General features: G+C 48.5%; 1 protein-coding gene and 1 long non-coding RNA gene across 2 annotated transcripts; one reads left to right on the plus strand and one right to left on the minus strand.

The window, feature by feature from the left end:
* Positions 1-2,878: 2,878 nt before the first annotated feature.
* On the minus strand, positions 2,879-10,116 carry LOC119951389. The gene is made up of 2 exons (XR_005457606.1): positions 9,855-10,116; positions 2,879-3,301 (listed from the first exon to the last, which is right to left on the minus strand). It is a non-coding gene; the product is annotated as an uncharacterized LOC119951389 (long non-coding RNA).
* Positions 10,117-16,865: 6,749 nt separating this feature from the next.
* Positions 16,866-17,871, plus strand: LOC119951368 (oocyte zinc finger protein XlCOF6-like). Its single transcript, XM_038774511.1, has one exon. It carries the CDS (start codon positions 16,988-16,990, stop codon positions 17,828-17,830), a length of 843 nt encoding a protein of 280 aa, XP_038630439.1. The 5' UTR covers positions 16,866-16,987; the 3' UTR covers positions 17,831-17,871.
* Positions 17,872-18,750: the final 879 nt, after the last annotated feature.

The raw sequence follows: 18,750 nt of genomic DNA on the forward strand, positions 1-18,750 counted from the left end.
AGGCTGTTACGATCCGATCAGTGTGGTCGGAGAGGCTGTTACGATCCGATCAGTACGGTCGGAGAGGCTGTTACGATCTGATCAGTGTGGTCGGAGAGGCTGTTACGATCCGATCAGTATGATCGGAGAGGCTGTTACGATCCGATCAGTATGGTCGGAGAGGCTGTTACGATCCGATCAGTGTGGTTGGAGAGGCTGTTATGATCCGATCAGTACGGTCGGAGAGGCTGTTACGATGCGATCAGTACGGTCGGAGAGGCTGTTACGATCCGATCAGTATAATCGGAGAGGCTGTTCCCAGCTTTTCTCTGTGGCACCATGTGTTTCCAGGATTTTACTCAGATTTTCCCATTTTGCAGAGATATGAGCCGGGGCCTCCTCGACCGATTTCCTTAATCCCACCGCCAAGTTTTGATGATGTTTCTCTAATCCGGCCACCACAATGCGGCCAATATCGTCGCCATCGGCAACATATTCGGCAGGGGAGAGGGAGAGCCGCCCTCACCACCTTGTTACTTACCGAACCCTGCGACACCTCGGAATCTGAAGAGTAATCGCACCTTTCTTGTTTTATTCCTTCCTGGGTATTTTCGGTGGGTTTGTATCTTCCCCAGTCAGGTTGGTGGGTTTGGAAGTTCCCGTCAGCGGCCGCTGTGCCTCAAACCTATATTTAGAACCCGTATGTCCCCCTCTCCTAAATACGTCACTGAGTCCCCCAGCCTCGCATTCCTGTCCTCGGCCTGCTGCAATGTTCCGGAGAAGCCCAACATAAGCTGGACCAACAGCCCCTCATCTTCCCATGAGGCACTTTACAGCCTTCTGGGCTCAACATTGAGATCAACAACTTCACACCCTGAACTCTCTCCTCCATTTTGATCTGTTTTTTTGCCGAGTGCCAGTCTGCATCTTGTTTTCATGTTTTTTGCTTCCAGACAGAGCTGTCCTTTATTCTGCCATTAACACTTACTCTGGACCAATGCTTTGTTTCTTTACTACAACCATTACCTCTCCCTTTGCCTTTTGTTCCAGGACATTTTTGTTATTTAATCTCATCCACCCTCTAACCAATCCCTGACTGATGGATCTCTGTGTCTATTTGGAATCCTGGATATCCATTATTCCTTCTCAATTCCCAAATAGCAGAGGTCAAGTCTGTGCTTTTTGGCAAAGTCCCCTTGTACTTTATTTGTCAGCTGTGCCACTGGTAAACTTATTTTCAATACAAAATTTAGAAAGTTTCCAACTAGCCCTGTAGCAAGCTAGTCAGATTGATTTTCTTTAGCGAATACAGTAGTGAGTTTTCATTCAATTGCAGATCATGGTAATTCTTCAAATCATAATACACAGGATAAAATTACTAAGTAATTTAAACAAAAGAAAGATGGTGATTAGCAAAAGCAAGCAGCAAAGGAAATTGGTTTCAGAAATATAGATGAGTTTTTCCATCCCGGTAAATGATTTTTAAGGAGATTATTATCTTAATGTCTCACCTTCTTTTTACTTCTGATTGGCTTTAACTAATTTATAATTTCCTCAATTCGGCCAAAATGTCTGTCCCTCAGTTTAAGAGATATTTGTATTTAAATGTACTGGTGCAAATTTCTCATTCCATCGCTTGCCAATTTTGCAAAATATCCACACCTGCACCTAACATTAATTGAAAAACAGTTTTCGTTGAGACATTATCACCCTAGACTGGCTGTTACCATAGAAACTGGACGACTCGTTCTTAGGACAGCAGCACCAGTTCTTACAATACAAATGGGGCCTTTTAGCTCATTGACGTCACTGACCTTACAGATGTGAAACCCAAGAAATTAAAGTGTATGATTTGGATTAACCCTTAGTGGATTCCCAGCTACTGTTGCACTCAAGTAATGCTGAAATGGAATGAAAATCGCTTATTGTCACAAGTAGGCTTCAAATGAAGCTACTGTGAAAAGTCCCTAGTCGCCACACTCCTGCGCCTGTTCAGGAGGCTGGTACGGGAATTGAACCGTGCTGCTCGCCTGCTTTCAAAGCCAGCGATTTAGCCCTGTGCTAAACCAGCCCCTAATATGCTTAATATGATTATAGTTAATTATTAATGAGTTCTCATTTAATCCTTTTACCTCTGTCGCCTTCCATTACTCTCATGGTTATTGCTGACCAGAAAAGTCACTGACTTTCCCTTTTGTTCTGTCTAACCGTCCCCCTTTCTCACCAGCATTAAACCCATCACATTTCTCCCTCTCTTTAGTTCAGAAGTAGAGTTACTTTAGACGTGAAACATTAACTCTGTTTCTCTCTCCACAGATGCTGCCAGACCTGCTGCGTTTTTCCAGTTCTTTCTGTATTTATGTTATATCTGTCTGTAGTGGGGGGATAAATGCTCTTTACTATCCAGTAATAAATTAAATGTCCTTCTTCAACTTTTGTGGATCATTTCAGTGAAAATGTGCTCTCCCAGGCTCAAAGAGCATCAGCCCACTGGAAGCAAACCCAGTGAAACGGACCAGTCCAGCAGAAAGAAACCCTCCAACTTCATTCACTGTCAGATTGAACATGGTTCAGTCCTGGATGTGATTAACAGCAGCAATAACAGCAGAATCCAACCCCTCTCATCACTTGTGAACTTCCTGGTGTTTCAACAGATAGGATGACCGAGTGAATCCCTTCCCACACACAGAGCAGGTGAACGGCCTCTCCCCAGTGTGAACTCGCTGGTGTCTCAGCAGCTGTGATGAAACACAGAATCCCTTCCCACACTCAGTGCAGGTGAACGGCTTCTCCCCCAAGTGAACTCGCTGGTGTGTCCGCAGGTTGGACGAATATCCAAATTCCTTCTCACACACAGAGCAGGTGAACGGCCTCTCCCCAGTGTGAATGTGTCGATGAACTTCGAGCCTTGATGGGAAACTGTATCTCTTCCCACAATCCCCACATTTCCACGGTTTCTCCATGTTTTTGGTCAACTCGTGTCTCTCCAGGTTGGACAATCAGTTGAGGCTTTACCCACACACAGAACACGTGTACGGTCCCTCCCCGCTGTGATTGGTGCGATGTTTTTTCAGGCTGTGTAACTAGTTAAAGCTCTTTCCACAGTCAGTGCTCTGGAACACTCTCACTCGGGTGTGTGTGTCTCGGTGCTTTTCCAGTCACACTGATGGTTAAAATGTTTTGAAGCTGACAGATCCGGCAAACATTTCTCCTTCTAGATTTAAAGGCCGATGATATTCAGGTCCAAGGAATCGAGTGACTCTGACAGATCCCAGATGCGACATTTGCGATTTCGGTCTGTAATTCCTCCTCTTCTAATCTCCTGAAAAGGAATCACCTCTGTCAGTACAGGATCGAAATTCACAAACAGCCAATTCTAGTTTCTCTGGAACATTCTTTCCTCTCTCATTCCCCAAAAGCTGTAAATCTCCATCCCACACACTCTACCTCCATTCTCACTCTGCTGTATCTAATATTCACCCTCCCAATTCTCCTGAAGGTGCTGATTCAGGCTGATTGACAGATCCATGCTCACTGCTTCCTGTCCTGGACAGGAGATCATAACAAACAGGAGCTGTAGTCGGCCATTCAGCCCATCGAGCCTGCTCAACCATTCAATGGGATCATTGTCCGATTTACCTCAGCACCATTTTCCCACACTATCCTCCCATATCCCTCGATATCTTCAATATCTAGAAACCTGTCAATCTCTGTCTTGAAAATATTTGATGACCGACGCCACACAATCATCTGGGGTAGAGAATTGGGGCAGCACGGTAGCACAGTGGTTAGTACTGCGGCCTCGCAATGCCAGGGTCCTGGGTTCAATTCCAGCCTTGGGTCAATGTCTGTGTGGAGTTTGTACGTTCTCCCCGTGTCTGCGTGGGTTTCCTCCGGGTGCTCTGGGTTCTCCCAGATGTACGGGGTAAGTGGATTGGCTGTGCTAAATTGCCCCCTAGTGTCCAGGGATGTGCAGGTTAGAATGTGGGGCTGCAGGGTTAGGGTGGGATATGGATCCGTGCAGGCTCGATGGGCCGAATGGCCTCCTTCTGCACTGTAGGAATTCTAACATTCTAAGAATTCCAAAGCAGCACCACATCTTCGAGTAAAGAAATCCCTCCCTCATCTCCATTTTCCTGCCTGTTCCCCAGAACCCTCGACTCCCTCATCAATCAGAAATCTGTCTGGGGGTCCACGCGAGGTGGGTGGGGGAGTAGCTGCTTTTCCGCAGGTTCTGGTGCCATTCGCCTATAATCCATCATTTATCCTGATTGCCTGGCACTCATCTACCTCATCCTTGAATTAATATTTGTTGTCATGTCCCTGGAAGGCTTCGGGATTGGGTTTGGTGGGATTATGCTGAAAAACGTCAAAACATCCATCGCTAAGAGTGCAGGCGGATTCAGTGGAAATGGAGCCACCTTTTCAACATGACAGCCTGACCCTCAGGAAGTCTCTCGACCCCGCGCTCTCCGGGGCTCTCTCGGAGGTGGTGAAAATGATGACTGCCGACATTCTCTGTGTTACTGACCTGAGGCTGAGTGAGCTGACTCAATATCTGTGAGCTCATGAGGCCGAGCTGTAAAACACCATGAAGTGTCTCAATGATCCGGAGGAGAGAATCCTGAATGTCGAGCAAGATGCCTCCTCGGCGGAGGTAAGAATTCAAGTCTTGGAAACCGGCCGAGTGACGTGGCGGAGGTCCTGGAGGATTTGGAGAACCGGGGTCAGAGAAAGAACATCCGAGTCGTCGGCCTGCCAGAAGGTGTGGAGGGTGAGGCTCCCATTAGGTTCTTCAAGGACCGGCTGCCACGTTTTCTCAAGCTGGATGTGAAGCTTGGGCGTTGCAAATTAGAAAAGGCGCATCATGGACTTCCAGTAGCAGCCATGGAGTGAGTGGGCGCACACAGGGCGGCTCCTGCTCGAAGGTGTTGGCTTTGTCCCTTTTTGCCTGAGTTCCGGGTACATTCAGAAGTAAAGTGGAGCGGAGGGTGCAGGGCAGGAGGTTCTCCCCTGGATGGGCATGTTTATGGGCTATCAGACCCGCCTGAAGATAGGTAAAGAGCTGGTGAAAGAGTTGGGGAGACTCTTGGCGCTGTTCCAGTTCAGGAGGAGGGGGGAGGGTCGTTGTCGACGGGAAAACTGCAGATGGAGCAACTGATTGGCTTCATTAAAGAGGAGTTTCGGCAAATGTTGCGGGGGGGCCCCGCAAATCACATTGATATGTTTTGGTCCTGTCCAAAGCTGGAGGATTACTGGAAGGAGGTGTTTAGGGTAATCTCTAAAGTGGTGCACGTGAAACTGGACCCGGGCCCTCGGGAGGCCATATTCGGGGTGTCGGACCAGCCGAGGTTGGAAACAGGAGGCAGATCTTGTAGCCTTTGTCTCATTGATGGCCCAAAGGCAGATCCTGTTGGGGTGGAGATCAACCTCTCCACCCTGAGCCCTGGCATGGCGGGGGGACCTGCTGGAATTCGTAACGCTTGAAAAGGTCAAATTTGAACTGAGGGGAAAGATGGACGGGTTCTACAATTCATGGGCGTTATTCATTATGCACTTTAGAGAATTGGATCACATTGAACATTAGGGGGGCTGGGAGGGTTGGGGGGGGGGGGCGGGGGGAGGACTGTAGGTGTTAATGGTGACAATGGGTGATTCCTGATTCCTCTTTGTCATCTGTTTATGATAGCATGCGGGCTAATGTCTGGGCTTTGGTGGGAGGATGGGATCGTTGTTATTGATATGGGGATTGACATGACATTCGTTACTGTTTATTGTTTATTGTTGGGTGCAAATTTGGGAGAAAATGTGAAAAAGGAGAATAAGAAATATTTTTAAATAAAGAGGAGTTTGGGCAGCAGAGGAAGGGAATGCAGAGCGACTGGTCAAGGCGATTCAGGGGGCAGTGGCACCTCTTTGCGGGACCCTGGAATGGTGGGAAAGTGCCTCGAGATGCAGAGGGTGATGATCCGCGAAGTGGAGAAGGTGGGGACCGATCAGAGTTACCGTATTGTGCTGTTGGAGGAGGAGGTGGTGATCCTGGGGGAGTTGTGCAAGTTGCTGCGGTCTAAGGCGGAGGAGCAGGAGAACAGGTCTAAGTGGTAAAATCTGTGGATTATGGGTCTGTCAGAGGGAGTGGAGGGAATGAGTGCTACGAGCTACGTTGCCAGGATGCTGGCCAAGTTGGTGGAGGAGAAGGTGTTGGACAAGGCCCCAGAGGTGGATCAGGCCCATTGGTCCCCGAGACAGAAGCTGAGAGTGGGGGAGCCGCCGTGGGCAGTGATTGTGCGGATGTACAAGTTCCAGGACAAAGAAAAGATCCTGCAGTGGGCCAGGGCACAGCAGGACTGTGAATGGGAGGCAAACCGAATCAGGATATATCAGGACATTGGAGCGGAGCTGGCCTGGAGGCGGGCGTGGTTCAACAAGGCCAAGGCAGTACCATATCGGTGAAAGGTCCGATTCGGGGTGCTGTACCCAGCCAGACTTTGGGTGATCTATGTAGTCCGGTGCTTGTTGCACGCGGCCACCTTTCTACGCAAGGCCAATGCGGGTTGTGTGGGGGGAGGGGATGGGGGAGTTGTTGGGGGTGGCCTTTGGGTGCAGTCACCACGGTACCAGGTAATGCCAGTGAACGGAAGTGTAGTGAAGCCTGGGGTGGGGGGTAGGTTAGCCAGTGTGGGAGGAGGGGGAGTAAGGGATGGGAGGGGGTACGGCGACGTGGGAGGTATGGAGGATGGGTTTGGTTCTGGGCAGGGTGGGGGAACCATCTTGGTTGGGCCCGGTTCAGTGTGGGGATGGGGATGGGGGGGACGAGGGGGGAGGGGGGGGGGGGGACCCAATGGTGATGTTGGCGGACACTAGAGGGGGGGGGGGCGGGGAGGCGTAAGCCTCCAGTGAGAATCGTGACATGGAATGCCCGCGGACTATATGGGCCGGTCAAGAGGTCCCGTATGTTTGCACACCTGAAGAGTTTGGGAGCAGAGGTGATTTTCTTGCAGGAGACTCATCTCTGGGTGAAAGGTCAGATAAGACCAAGGAAGGGATGGATGGGTCAAGTGTTTCACTCGGGGTTTGATTCACAGTCAAGGGGGTGGCCATTTTGTTGAGCAAGAGAACAGGGTTTACGGGGGCCAGAGAGGTGTTGGACCTGGGGGGAGGTTTGTGATGGTGAGTGGTAGGTGAGAGGGGACGGTGGTGGTGTTGGTAAATGTGTATGCGCCCAATTGGGATGATATTGGTTTTGTAAAGAAGTTACTGGGAGCGATTCCGGACCTGGATTCTCAGCAGCTGATCATGGGAGTGGATTTTAATTGTGTCATGGAGGCGAGGTTGGGGAGGTCGAGCCCTAAGTCGATGGGAAGGTCGAGAATGATGAAAGAGCTCTGAAGGTTCTGGAAAGGATGGGAATGGTGTATCGGTGGAGGTTCGTGAACCCGGGAGAGAGGGAATATTCCTTCTTCTCGCATGTGTATAGGGTGTATTCCAGGCTTTTTTTGTAGTGATCCGGTTGGTGCTGATGGCGATGGTCGGACTGGAATCATGATCTCGGACCATCACCGCACTGGTTAGGTGTGAGGCTTTGATCGGGAGAGGTACAGAGACCGGGGTGGAGGATGAATTCTCGGCTTTTGGCTGATAAGAAATTCTGTGGGAAGGCGAGAGGAGCGATTAAGAACTAAGCTGAGCTCAGCCTGAACGGGGAGGTGGTGGCGGCCATGTTGTGGGAGGCCGGTATCCGGGGAGAAATTACTTCATTTAAAGCCGACAGGGAGAGGGTGAGAAGGGAGGAGCACCGGTGGTTACTGGGTGAGGTAGTGGGGGTGGGCAGGAGATACTCGGCGGCCCCCACGATGGAGGTGTTGGTAGAAAGGAAGACGTTGCAGGGGCAGTTTGACCGATTGACGATGGGTAGGGTGGTGGGCAGCTGCAGAGGGTGAGGGGGCTGCAGTGTGAGCATGGGGAGAAGGCGAGGCGTAGGCTGGTCCACCAGCTGCAGTACCAGGCAGCATCAAGGGAAATTCTGCAGGTGAAGGCGGCGAAGGGGAATGTGGTATTGGACTCAAAAGGATAAATGAGGTGTTGAAGGCCTTCTACCAGGGGCTGTATAGGTCTGAGTTGGTGGGGGAGGTGGCAGATGTGGGCAGTTCCTGGATGGAAGGAGCTCCTGGAGTTGGAGGAGGGGTAGAGGCCGTCACTAGAGGCAGCCATTGGGGTTAAGGGAGGTAATGGAGTGTATTGGTAGGATGAAGGCAGGGTAGGCAATGGCTTTCCAGTGGAATTTTATAAGCAGTTTATGACGGAGTTGCCCCTTCCCAGTTGTTGTGTATATTCAGCGAGGTGGTGGAAGAGGGAGATCTGTCGGCTACGTTGGCGCAGTCATCGATCTCAGAAAAGAAGGACCCACCGGAGTGTGGGTCCTACAGGCCCATTTCGCTGTTAAACACGGACATGAAGGCCCTGGTGAAAGTGTTGCCGTGTAGGTAGGAGGGGTGTGTGCCGGTGGTGGTTTCTAAGGATCAAACGGATTTTGTGAAGGGGAGTTGGCTCTCCAGTAACATCAGGTGGTGACTGAATGTAATTATGACTCTGGCAAGGGGGTGAGAGCGTGTTTGATTGTTGTATGCATTCCCCATGACGCTGACACACACACACTATAATCATCTTATCTATTGAATGGAAAAAGGCCTTAGGGATGTAGATCGGTCAGGATCCAAATAGGAAGAGGATCCTGGGCAGTACATTCACCTTGATCATCTGCACCCTCCCGCCAGGGAAAGCTGGAGTCCATCCCATCTCTGTGGGTCATTTTTGACTTCGTCCGGCAGACTCACTCCTCCTGGGCTTTCCATCAGTAAATTAAATTCAACTTAGGCCGGGAGTGGGGTACAGTATTTAGCACTGCTGCCAGGGACCCAGGTTTGATTCCTTGAGTGGCTGTTTGCACATTCTCCATGTTTCCTCCGGGTGATCTGAATTTCTCCCACAGTCCAAAGATGTGTAGCTAAAGTGGATTGGTCATGCTAAATTGCCCCTAATATCCAAAGATATGTAGGTTAGGCGGGTTGGCCATGATCGATGCACGAGGTTACGGGGATAGGGTTGGGGAGTGGGTCTCAGTGAAGGGCTTTTTCTGAGGCTCAGTGCACACCTGAGGGGTGAATGGTTTTCTGCACTATTGGAATTCTATGTCATCTGAAATGATAATCGCTTATTGTCACGAGTAGGCTTCAGTGAAGTTACTGTGAAAAGCCCCTAGTTGCCACATTCCGGCGCCTGTCCGGGGAGGCTGGTACGGGAATCGAACCGTGCTGCTGGCCTGCTTGGTCTGCTTTAAAAGCCAGCGATTTAGCCTTGTGAGCTAAACCAGCCCCGGAGGAACCATCTATGTTGTGTTCTTCATTTTAATTCGACTATGCTGTTAGTCTATTTTGTAATATTTTGGGGTGTGCATTGTTATCCTTCTGTTTTTGTATAATCTTACCCTCTTTCCCCACTCACTGTGTTAACCTGTTAGCTGGTTGTTCAATTGATCTGGCATTTCACATAGTGTCTCTGATCCCTAAAATATCCTGCTACATATCCTGCTTATATTGAGCAGGCTGATCATTGCTCGGCACAACATCGAGGGCCGAAGGGCCTGTTCTGTGCTGTACTGTTCTATGTTCTATTTAAGCCAGACAAATAAATGTGTCAAGCTGAGGGAGCAAAGGATGTCAACGTCTTTAAGAGAGAGAGAGACCTGGGTCAAGCTTTGCAGAGTCTGCACCCTCCCTGGATTCACTTCCTTTCCCTTCAGTTGCTGCAAGTGACCAATTGAAGGTGAGAATGAGAAAAGAAATGGAAAGGGGGAGAAAAGAAAGTGTTTTACTCACAGATGTTGGAGACAGGGGGAGATTTCATCCAACTTCCGCTTTGTGACATCACAATGGCGCCCTGCCTCAATCAACCAATAGGAATCACCTTATTCCGCGGTGTCGTCTCCGGGTTGCAGTGCGCATGCGCAGGCGCAGACTCGGGAGGCCGACCCTACCCATTGTTCCCCGTCTTCCTGCACGTGTACGTCCTGGCAAGAAGGTTTCTGACGGCTCCGGCCAGAGCGAGGAACCGCTCGGTGATCTCCGCGGCCCCCCGGGACTGCGCATGTGCGAATGAGAGCCCGCCCACTGACCATCCTGCTGAGGTGTTGACCAATTGAAGTTTGGGAGGACCGGAAGGTCTCTGGTCCTCCAGCCAATCAGAGCGCGGGGTTTGTATGAGTGACAATTGAGCTTCAATGAGACGGAAGCTTCTTCCTTTCTCCAACATCTGTGAGTAAAACACTTTCTTTTCTCCCCCTTTCCATTTCTTTCCTCATTCTCACCTTCAATTAGTCACTTGCAGCAACTGAAGGGAAAGGAACTGAATCCAGGGAGGGTGCAGACTCTGCACACTGGCATGAGCTATAGATGTCTGGAGGGGGAAATGGAGGGAGAAATACCAGGGGTCAAGTTAAAGAAAAGGAAGAATTCAAATTCAAAATGTGTCGGAAATGACGTAACTCTTATCAGGGAAGCATCAAATCACCACTCTTGACCTTGGGGTGAGCCCTCGAGCAGGAACGCCAGAAAAATGAGGAGATGGTCCACAATTATGATGTTTCCTGTGGTGCAAGAGGACACCAGGTATGGGATCGTCCTCAGCAGAAAAAAGTCGTTGATTCTATTATGACTTTGATGTGGGGCTGGAAAGACGGTAAAATCTATACCCTTTGGGTGCAAAGCTCTCCACATAACCCAACTCCTTACAAGCCGGGGCCAACGCCCTACCTTGCAGCGCGAGAGGGGAGGGGGGGGGGGGGGGGTGGTTCCTGGTAACCAGGGGCTTATCTACCAGAGAATTTAAGTGGCCGTTGAAGTCTACAAAATCCACAAAAACCTTCGTAATGAACTCCGGGAAATAATTTGGGGGTCCATAAACATTAATGATAGAAACAACATCTCCATGCACCGAACCTCTAATGATCACATATCTACCTCCTTTGTCCTTGGTGCAGGTTATTTTTCTTAATAAGGATTGTCACACCCCTGCTACTTGAGGAAAATGTGGTAAACAAACCTGCCTCACCCAATCCCACCTCAATTTAAAGTGTTCCTCATCATCCAGATGAGGTTCCTGCAATAAAACTATGTCAAATTTCTCCTTAAGAAAGGAGAGGATCTTTTTCCTTCTGATAGGGATTCCCTGAGAAAATTTGCCGATTAACTGCTGCCATTAGTTAGGCGACAGAGAGAACAGGAACAGATTTCCACACCACAATCGGGCGTGCACCATTACCCCCTCCTCCAACTCACTTTACACCAGAGGCACCAAAGTCTCCCCAAACTGCTCCTTTCACGGATAAAAGCCCCGTCTGTACCAGAGTAGGATAAAGTCAACAACACATAAACCCTCCCATAATAACAAAAATACAAAAGAAACACGACCACAATAGATTCAAGGGGACATTCCTCAATAAGACTGAGGACCCGGAGGATTAACCCCACAGCCAGACTGCTGTTACCCTCAGGATACCTTCTCTGAAATGAGGAGAAGAAAAGAAGGGCCAACAAGGGAATGGGAATCGAATGTCCCTCCCACATTTTAGACCCACCTGTGAAGGCCTGCATCCACCACCACCCACCCTTCATAATAAGCACACAGAACATCTACCAAAACTGAGAAAAGATACTGTGAGTTCCTGTAAGACTCGAGGAGAAGAAGAAAACATTCAATCGGTGCTCACAGAATAACAACTCCCTTGAAGAGGATAAAATATAACAAATTCAGACAATAACACCATGATAGGGAAAGAGTCCAGATTAGAGCCTGAGTTAGTCTGAGCTGCAAACCATCCCTCCAAATCCTTGCCCTTTGTGGATTTAACGAAGACCAAGGCAGTAGTCGGATTATCAAAAGACTTGACGGAGTTGTCGGATACAATTTTCAGGGTCACAGGATAAAGCGACATAATTCACTCCCGCAGCCTTGAGTTCCCTTCAAATTTCATCGAAGCCTCGATGCTTCGTTTGTGTGGCTGCTGAAAAGTCCTGGAAGAAGGAAATCCTCACTCCCTCATGTAGCCAGGTCCCACCTCACCGTACCCGTCTCCAGGACCTACTGGTGATCTTTCAAGTTGTGGATATGAATGATTACAGGCCTGGGATGAAAACTATCCCTCAGCCTCAAAGACAGGATCTGATGCTCTTTCTAATTTAAAACACCCAGGCTTCACATCCAGCATCAGAAATTATGGCAGTGGTCCTCGAAGATCCTAAGGGGAGCCTTACCCTCCACGCCTTCTCGCAGGCCGACGACTCGGATATTCTTTCTCTGACCCTCGGTTCTACAAATCCCCCAGGACCTCCGCCATGCCACTCAGTCAGTTTTCCAAGGATTGAATTGTTGCCTCCGCTGGGGAGGCATCTTGTCAACGTTCAGGATTCTCTTCTCCGAATCATCAAGCTTCTTTAACATAGACATGTAGAAGATAGAAGTAGAGGAGGCCATTCGGCCCTTCTGGCCTGCTCCACTGTTCGTCATAATCGATCATCCAGCTCAATAGCCTAATCCTGCTTTCTCCCCATAACCCTTGATCCCATTGACCTCAAGCACCAAATCTAGCCACCTCTTGAATGCATTCAGCCTTTTAGCCTTGTGATGTGAGTGTTCCTTTCAGAAAGGTCTTCTCTTATCACATGACTTGTAGCACGGCATCAGTGATGTCATTTGTGGGTGGAGCTGGGCTGTGGCTGTCAGGTGAGAGGGGGTTTAGTGTTAGGGTTTCAGTTTGTTACTTTGGACTGCAGAAGAAAGAAGCAGTGTTTCCCTGTTTTTCTCTGTTATTTTAAAAGCTGTTCCAGCGAACTGAAAGCACATTGGGTGCGGCAAACTGTAACTTTAAAGATAGAGTTGCTTTCCAGAAGGAGATTTGAATCTGCTGATTAAAGGCTGGATCTGAATCTTGGGGAAAGGATCAGTCCCATTCAAGTGAGATTACAGTGTGCCGTGCCACGCCCTTGAAAGGGGTTTTGGTTTATTGGATTTTGTATTGAATTGGAACAGCTATGAAGGGGGATTCATTAGAGTTATATACATAGATTACTGTAGCTGTTGTGGTTTTTTATGTTTGTAATTGATAGTAAATTCTTGATAAGTGTTTCATATATATTAACTACATTCTTATAATAAACTTTGTTTTGATAAAAGTGCCGAGGAGGTCTGATGAATCACACCTGAAGTGATGGATCTTGTGCTCATCCTAGCCAAATTCAACATAAAAGTTATAGGTCAGGTGAGCTTCATAATACAATTTGGAGTTTCGAAGCCCTGGCCCATAACAGCTCAACTGTTTCCTGCGGGAATGAATTCCATAGGATCACCACTCTTTGGGTGAAGAAATGTCTCCTCATAAAAAAAGAACAAAGAAAAGTACAGCACAGGAACTTCGGCCCTCCAAGCCTGTGCCGACCATGCTGCCCGACAAAACTACAATCTTCTGCACTTCCTGGGTCCGTATCCCAACTCTGTCTAAATGGTCTCCCCCGAATCCTCAGACTGTGACCCCTGGTTCTGGGTATACCCACCATCGGGACCATCCTCCCTGCATCCACCCTCCTAGTCTGTTAGATTTGATTAGTCTCTGCGACATCCCCGCTCATTCGTCTGAACTCCAGCGAAAACAATCCTAACCTCGTCAATCTCTCTGCATACGTCAGTGCCGCCATCCCCGGAATCGACCTGGTAAACCTTCGCTGCACTCCCTCGAGAGCAAGACCATCCTTCCTCGGAAAAAGAGACCAAAACTGCACACAATATTCCAGGTGTGGCCTCACCAAGACCCTGTATCATTGCAACAATACATCCCTGCTCCTGTACTCAACCTCTCGCAATGAAAGCCAACTTACCATTATCCTTCTTTACCGCCTGCTGCACCTGCATGCTTACCTTCAGCAGCTGGGGCACAAGGACACCCAGGTCCCGCTGCACTCTTCCCTCTCCCAATTTACAGTCATTCAGGTAGTAATCTGCCTTCTTGTTTTTGCTTCCAAATTGAATAACCTGACATTTATCCAAATTATACTGCACCTGCTATTGGTTTGCCCACTTGCCCAACCTGTCCAGTTCATGCTGAAGGTTCTCTGCATCTTCGTGACAGTTCACCCTCCCACCCATCTTGGTATCATCGGCAAACTTTGAGATGTTACATTTTATTCTGTCGACCACTCATTAGTGTATATTGTGAATAGCTGGGGATCCAGCACCGATCCCTGTGGCACTCCACTAGTTACTGCCTGCCAATTTGAAAATGATCCGTTGATGCATACCCTTTGTTTCCTTTCTGCCAACCAGTTTTCTATCCATCTCAATACACTTCCATCAATGTGCTTTAATCATGCAAGATAATCTCTTGTGCGAGACTTTGTCAAACGCTTTCTGAAAGTCCAAATGTACCACATTCACTGGCTCCCCCTTGTCAACTCTACTAGTTGATTACTCTTCGTGGTATTTTACAGCTCGGCCTCATGAGCTCACAAATATTGAGTCAGCTCACTCAGTCTCTGGTCAATAACACGGAGAATAAGACCATAAGACATAGGAGTGGAAGTAAGGCCATTCGGCCCATCGAGTCCACTCCGCCATTCAATCATGGCTGATGGGCATTTCAACTCCACCTCCCAGCATTCTCCCCATAGCCCTTAATTCCTCGCGACATCAAGAATTTATCTATCTCTGCCTTGAAGCCATTTAGCGTCCCGGCCTCCACTGCACTCTGCGGCAATGAATTCCACAGGCCCACCACTCTCTGGCTGAAGAAATGTCTCCGCATTTCTGTTTTGAATTTACCCCCTCTAATTCTAAGGCTGTGCCCACGGGTCCTCGACTCCTCGCCTAACGGAAACAGTTTCTTTGCGTCCATCCTTTCTAAGCCATGTATTATCTTGTAAGTTTCTATTAGATCTCCCCTTAACCTTCTGAACTCCAATGAATACAATCCCAGGAACGCCAGCCGTTCCTCATATGCTAGACCCGCCATTCCAGGGATCATCCGTGTGAATCTCCGCTGGACACGCTCCAGTGCCAGTATGTCCTTCCTGAGATGTGGGGCCCAAAACTGGACACAGTACTCCAAATGGGGCCTAACCAGAGCCTTATAAAGGCTCAGTAGCACATCGCTGCTTTTATATTCCAACCCTCTTGAGATAAATGACAACATAGCATTCGCTTTCTTAATCACGGATTCAACCTGCATGTTTACCTTTAGGGAATCCTCGACTAGCACTCCCAGATCCCTTTGTACTTTGGCATTATGAATTTTCTCACCGTTTAGAAAGTAGTCTATGCTTGGATTCTTTTTTCCAAAGTGCAAGACCTCACATTTTCTCACGTTGAAATGCATCAGCCATTTCCTGCACCACTCTCCCAAACTGTCTAGATCCTTCTGCAGCCTCCCCACTTCCTCAGCACTACCTGCCTGACCACCTAACTTCGTATCATCAGCAAACTTCGCTAGAATGCCCCCAGTCCCTTCATCCAGATCATTAATATATATGGTGAACAGCTGCGGCCCCAACACTGAACCCTGTGGGACACCGCTGGTCACCGGCTGCCATTCCGAAAAAGAACCTTTTATCCCAACTCTCTGCCTTCTGTCAGACAGCCAATCCTCAACCCATGCCAGTAGCTCACCTCGAACACCATGGGCCCTCACCTTACTCAGCAGCCTCCTGTGTGGCACCTTATCAAAGGCCTTTTGGAAATCCAGATAGACCACATCCACTGGGTTTCCCTGGTCTAACCTACTTGTCACCTCCTCAAAGAATTCTAACAGGTTTGTCAGGCACGACCTCCCCTTACTAAATCCATGTTGACTTGTTCATGTTGGCAGTCATTATTTTGACCGCCTCCGAGAGAGCCCCGGAGAGCGGGGAGTCGTGAGACCTCCAGAGGGTCAGGCCGCCATGTTGAAAAAGTGTCTCCGAGCCCTCTCCGGCGCCTGTTTGGGTACACTCGGGAGAATTCAGATTATCCAATTTAACTCACAAGTACGTCTTTCGGGACTTGTGGGAGGAAACCGGAGCACCCGGAGGAAACCCACGCAGGCATGGGGAGAAGGTGCAGACTCCGCACGGACAGTGACCCAAGCCAGGATTTGAACCCGGGTCCCTGACGCTGTAAAGCAACAGTGCTACCCACTGTGCTACCATGCCTCAGTCATCAAGTATTTTCAGGACCGAGATTGATATGTTTCCAGATATTGAAGATATCAAGGGATATGAGGAATAGTTTGGGAAAATGGTGCATAGGTGGATTGGCCAATGAGCTCATTGAATGGTTGAGCAGGCTAGATGAGCTGAATAGCCGACTGCAGCTCCTATTTGTTATGGTGTATGTGTCCAGGACAGGAAGCAGTGAGCATGGATCTGTCAATCAGCCTGAATCAGCACCTTCAGGAGAATTGGGAGGGTGAATATTAGATACAGCAGAGTGAGAATGGAGGGAGAGTGTGTGGGATGGAGATTTACAGCTTTGGGGAATGAAAGAGGAAAGAATGTTCCAGAGAAACTGGAATTGTTTGTTTTGAATTTCTATCCCGTACTGACAGTGATTTCTGTTATAAATTGTCTCTACAGGATATTAGAAGAGGAGGAATTACAGACAGAAATCTCAAACGTCACGTCTCGATCTGACTGAGTCACTTGATTCATCGGGGCCTGAATTTCATCGGCCTTTGAATCTAGAAGGAGAAATGTTTGCCCGATCTGTCTATTTTAAAAGATTTTAAACGTCAGTGTGACTGGAAAAGCACAGAGACACACACACCCGAGTGAGAGTGTTGCAGAGCACTGACTGTGGAAAGAGCTTTAACCAGTTACACAGCCTGAAAAATCATCACATAATTCACAGCGGGGAGAGACCGTACACGTGTTCTGTGTGTGGATGAAGCTCCAAATCGTCAGAGCTGGAAAAACACAAAGAGGCCTCAAACATGGAGAAACCGTGGAAATGTGGGGATTGTGGGAAGGGATACAGATCTCCATCAGAGCTGGAAACTCATCAACGCAGTCACACTGGGGAGAGGCCATTCACCTGCTCTCAGTGTGAGAAGGGATTCACTCAATTATCCAGCCTGCAGACACACCAGCGAGTTCACACTGGGGAGAAGCCATTCACTTGCTCTCAGTGTGAGAAGGGATTCACTCAATTATCTAGCCTGCAGAGACACCAACAAGTTCACACTGGGGAGAGACCGTTCACCTGTTCTCAGTGTGGGAAGGGATTGACTCGGTTATCCGGCCTGCGAATACACCAGCGAGTTCACACTGTGGAGAGACCATTCACCTGCTCTCAGTGTGGGAAGGGATTCACTCAATTATCCAGCCTGCAGAAACACAAGCTAATTCACACTGGGGAGAGACCATTCACCTGCTCTCCGTGTGGGAAGGGATTCACTCAGTTGTCCCACTTGCAGAAACACCAGCGTGTTCATACTGGGGAAAGACCATTCATCTGCTCTCAGTGTGAGAAGGGATTCACTCAGTTATCCAGCCTGCAAAGACACCAGCGAGTTCACACTGGGCAGAGGTTGTTCACCTGCTTTCAATGTGAGAAGGGATTCACTGAGTTATCCAGCCTGAAGTCGCACCAGCGAAATCACACCAGGGAGAAGCCATTCACCTGCTCTCAGTGTGGGATGGGATTCATTCAGGTATCCAAGCTGAAGAGGCACCAGCGACTTCACCCTGGAGAGAAGTCATTTGGCTGCTTTCAGTGTGGGAAGGGATTCACTGAGTTATCGTACCTGCTGACACACCAACAAGTTCACAAGTGATCACTGAGGTTGGACTCTGCTGTTATTGCTGCTGTGAATCACATCCAAGATTGAACCATGTTCATTCTGACACTTGGTAAAGTGGGAGGGTCGCAGGGTTTCTTTCTGCTGGACTGGCCGGTCTCACGACTTTGCTTCCAGTGGGCTGATGCTCTTTGAGCCTGGAAGAGCACATTTCCACTGGAATGATCCACAAAAGCTGATGATGGACATTTATTTTATCCTGGATGACAAATGGTGGTTTTACCACTACTACAGATAGATCTCAAGTAAAAACAGGAAGTGCTGGCAAATGGGATTAGGTAGGCAGGTCAGGTGTTTTCCATGTGTTGGTGCAGACACGATGGGCTGAAGGGCCTCTTCTGCACTGTATTATTCTGTGATTCTGAGGTGGTAGAAACACCATCTTCACTTCCAGATGAGGCTCCAGCACCGGATGCATCCAGAGATACTGAGGGAACTGAGTGGAAATTACAGAGGCAGTAGTGATAATTTTCCAGTCTTCCTTAGACACAGGGCTGGTGCCAAAGAACTGGAGAATTATGAATGTTACTCCCTTGTTCCAAAAGGGATTCAAGGATAAAGCCGGAAACGACAGACCAGTCAGTCTGACTTCAGTGGTTGGGAAACGTCTGGAACTATAGTTTGGGGCTGAATCAATAGTCACTTAGACAAGTGCAGGAAAATTAAAGAAAACCAGCCTGGATTAATTTGGAGAAAATTATGTTTAAATAACTTGCTGGAGTGTTTTGTGGACGTGACAGAGAAGGTTGATGAGAGCAGCACTATTGATGTGGTGTATACGGATTCTCAAAAGACATTTGACACAGAATCACACAACCGACTTGTGAGAAAAATATAATTTCAGGAATAAAAGGGAAAGTTGACACTTGGATAAGGAATTGGCTCAGAAGTGACAG

The sequence above is a fragment of the Scyliorhinus canicula genome, chromosome 17, assembly GCF_902713615.1.
Source record: "Scyliorhinus canicula chromosome 17, sScyCan1.1, whole genome shotgun sequence".
Taxonomy (NCBI): domain Eukaryota; kingdom Metazoa; phylum Chordata; class Chondrichthyes; order Carcharhiniformes; family Scyliorhinidae; genus Scyliorhinus; species Scyliorhinus canicula.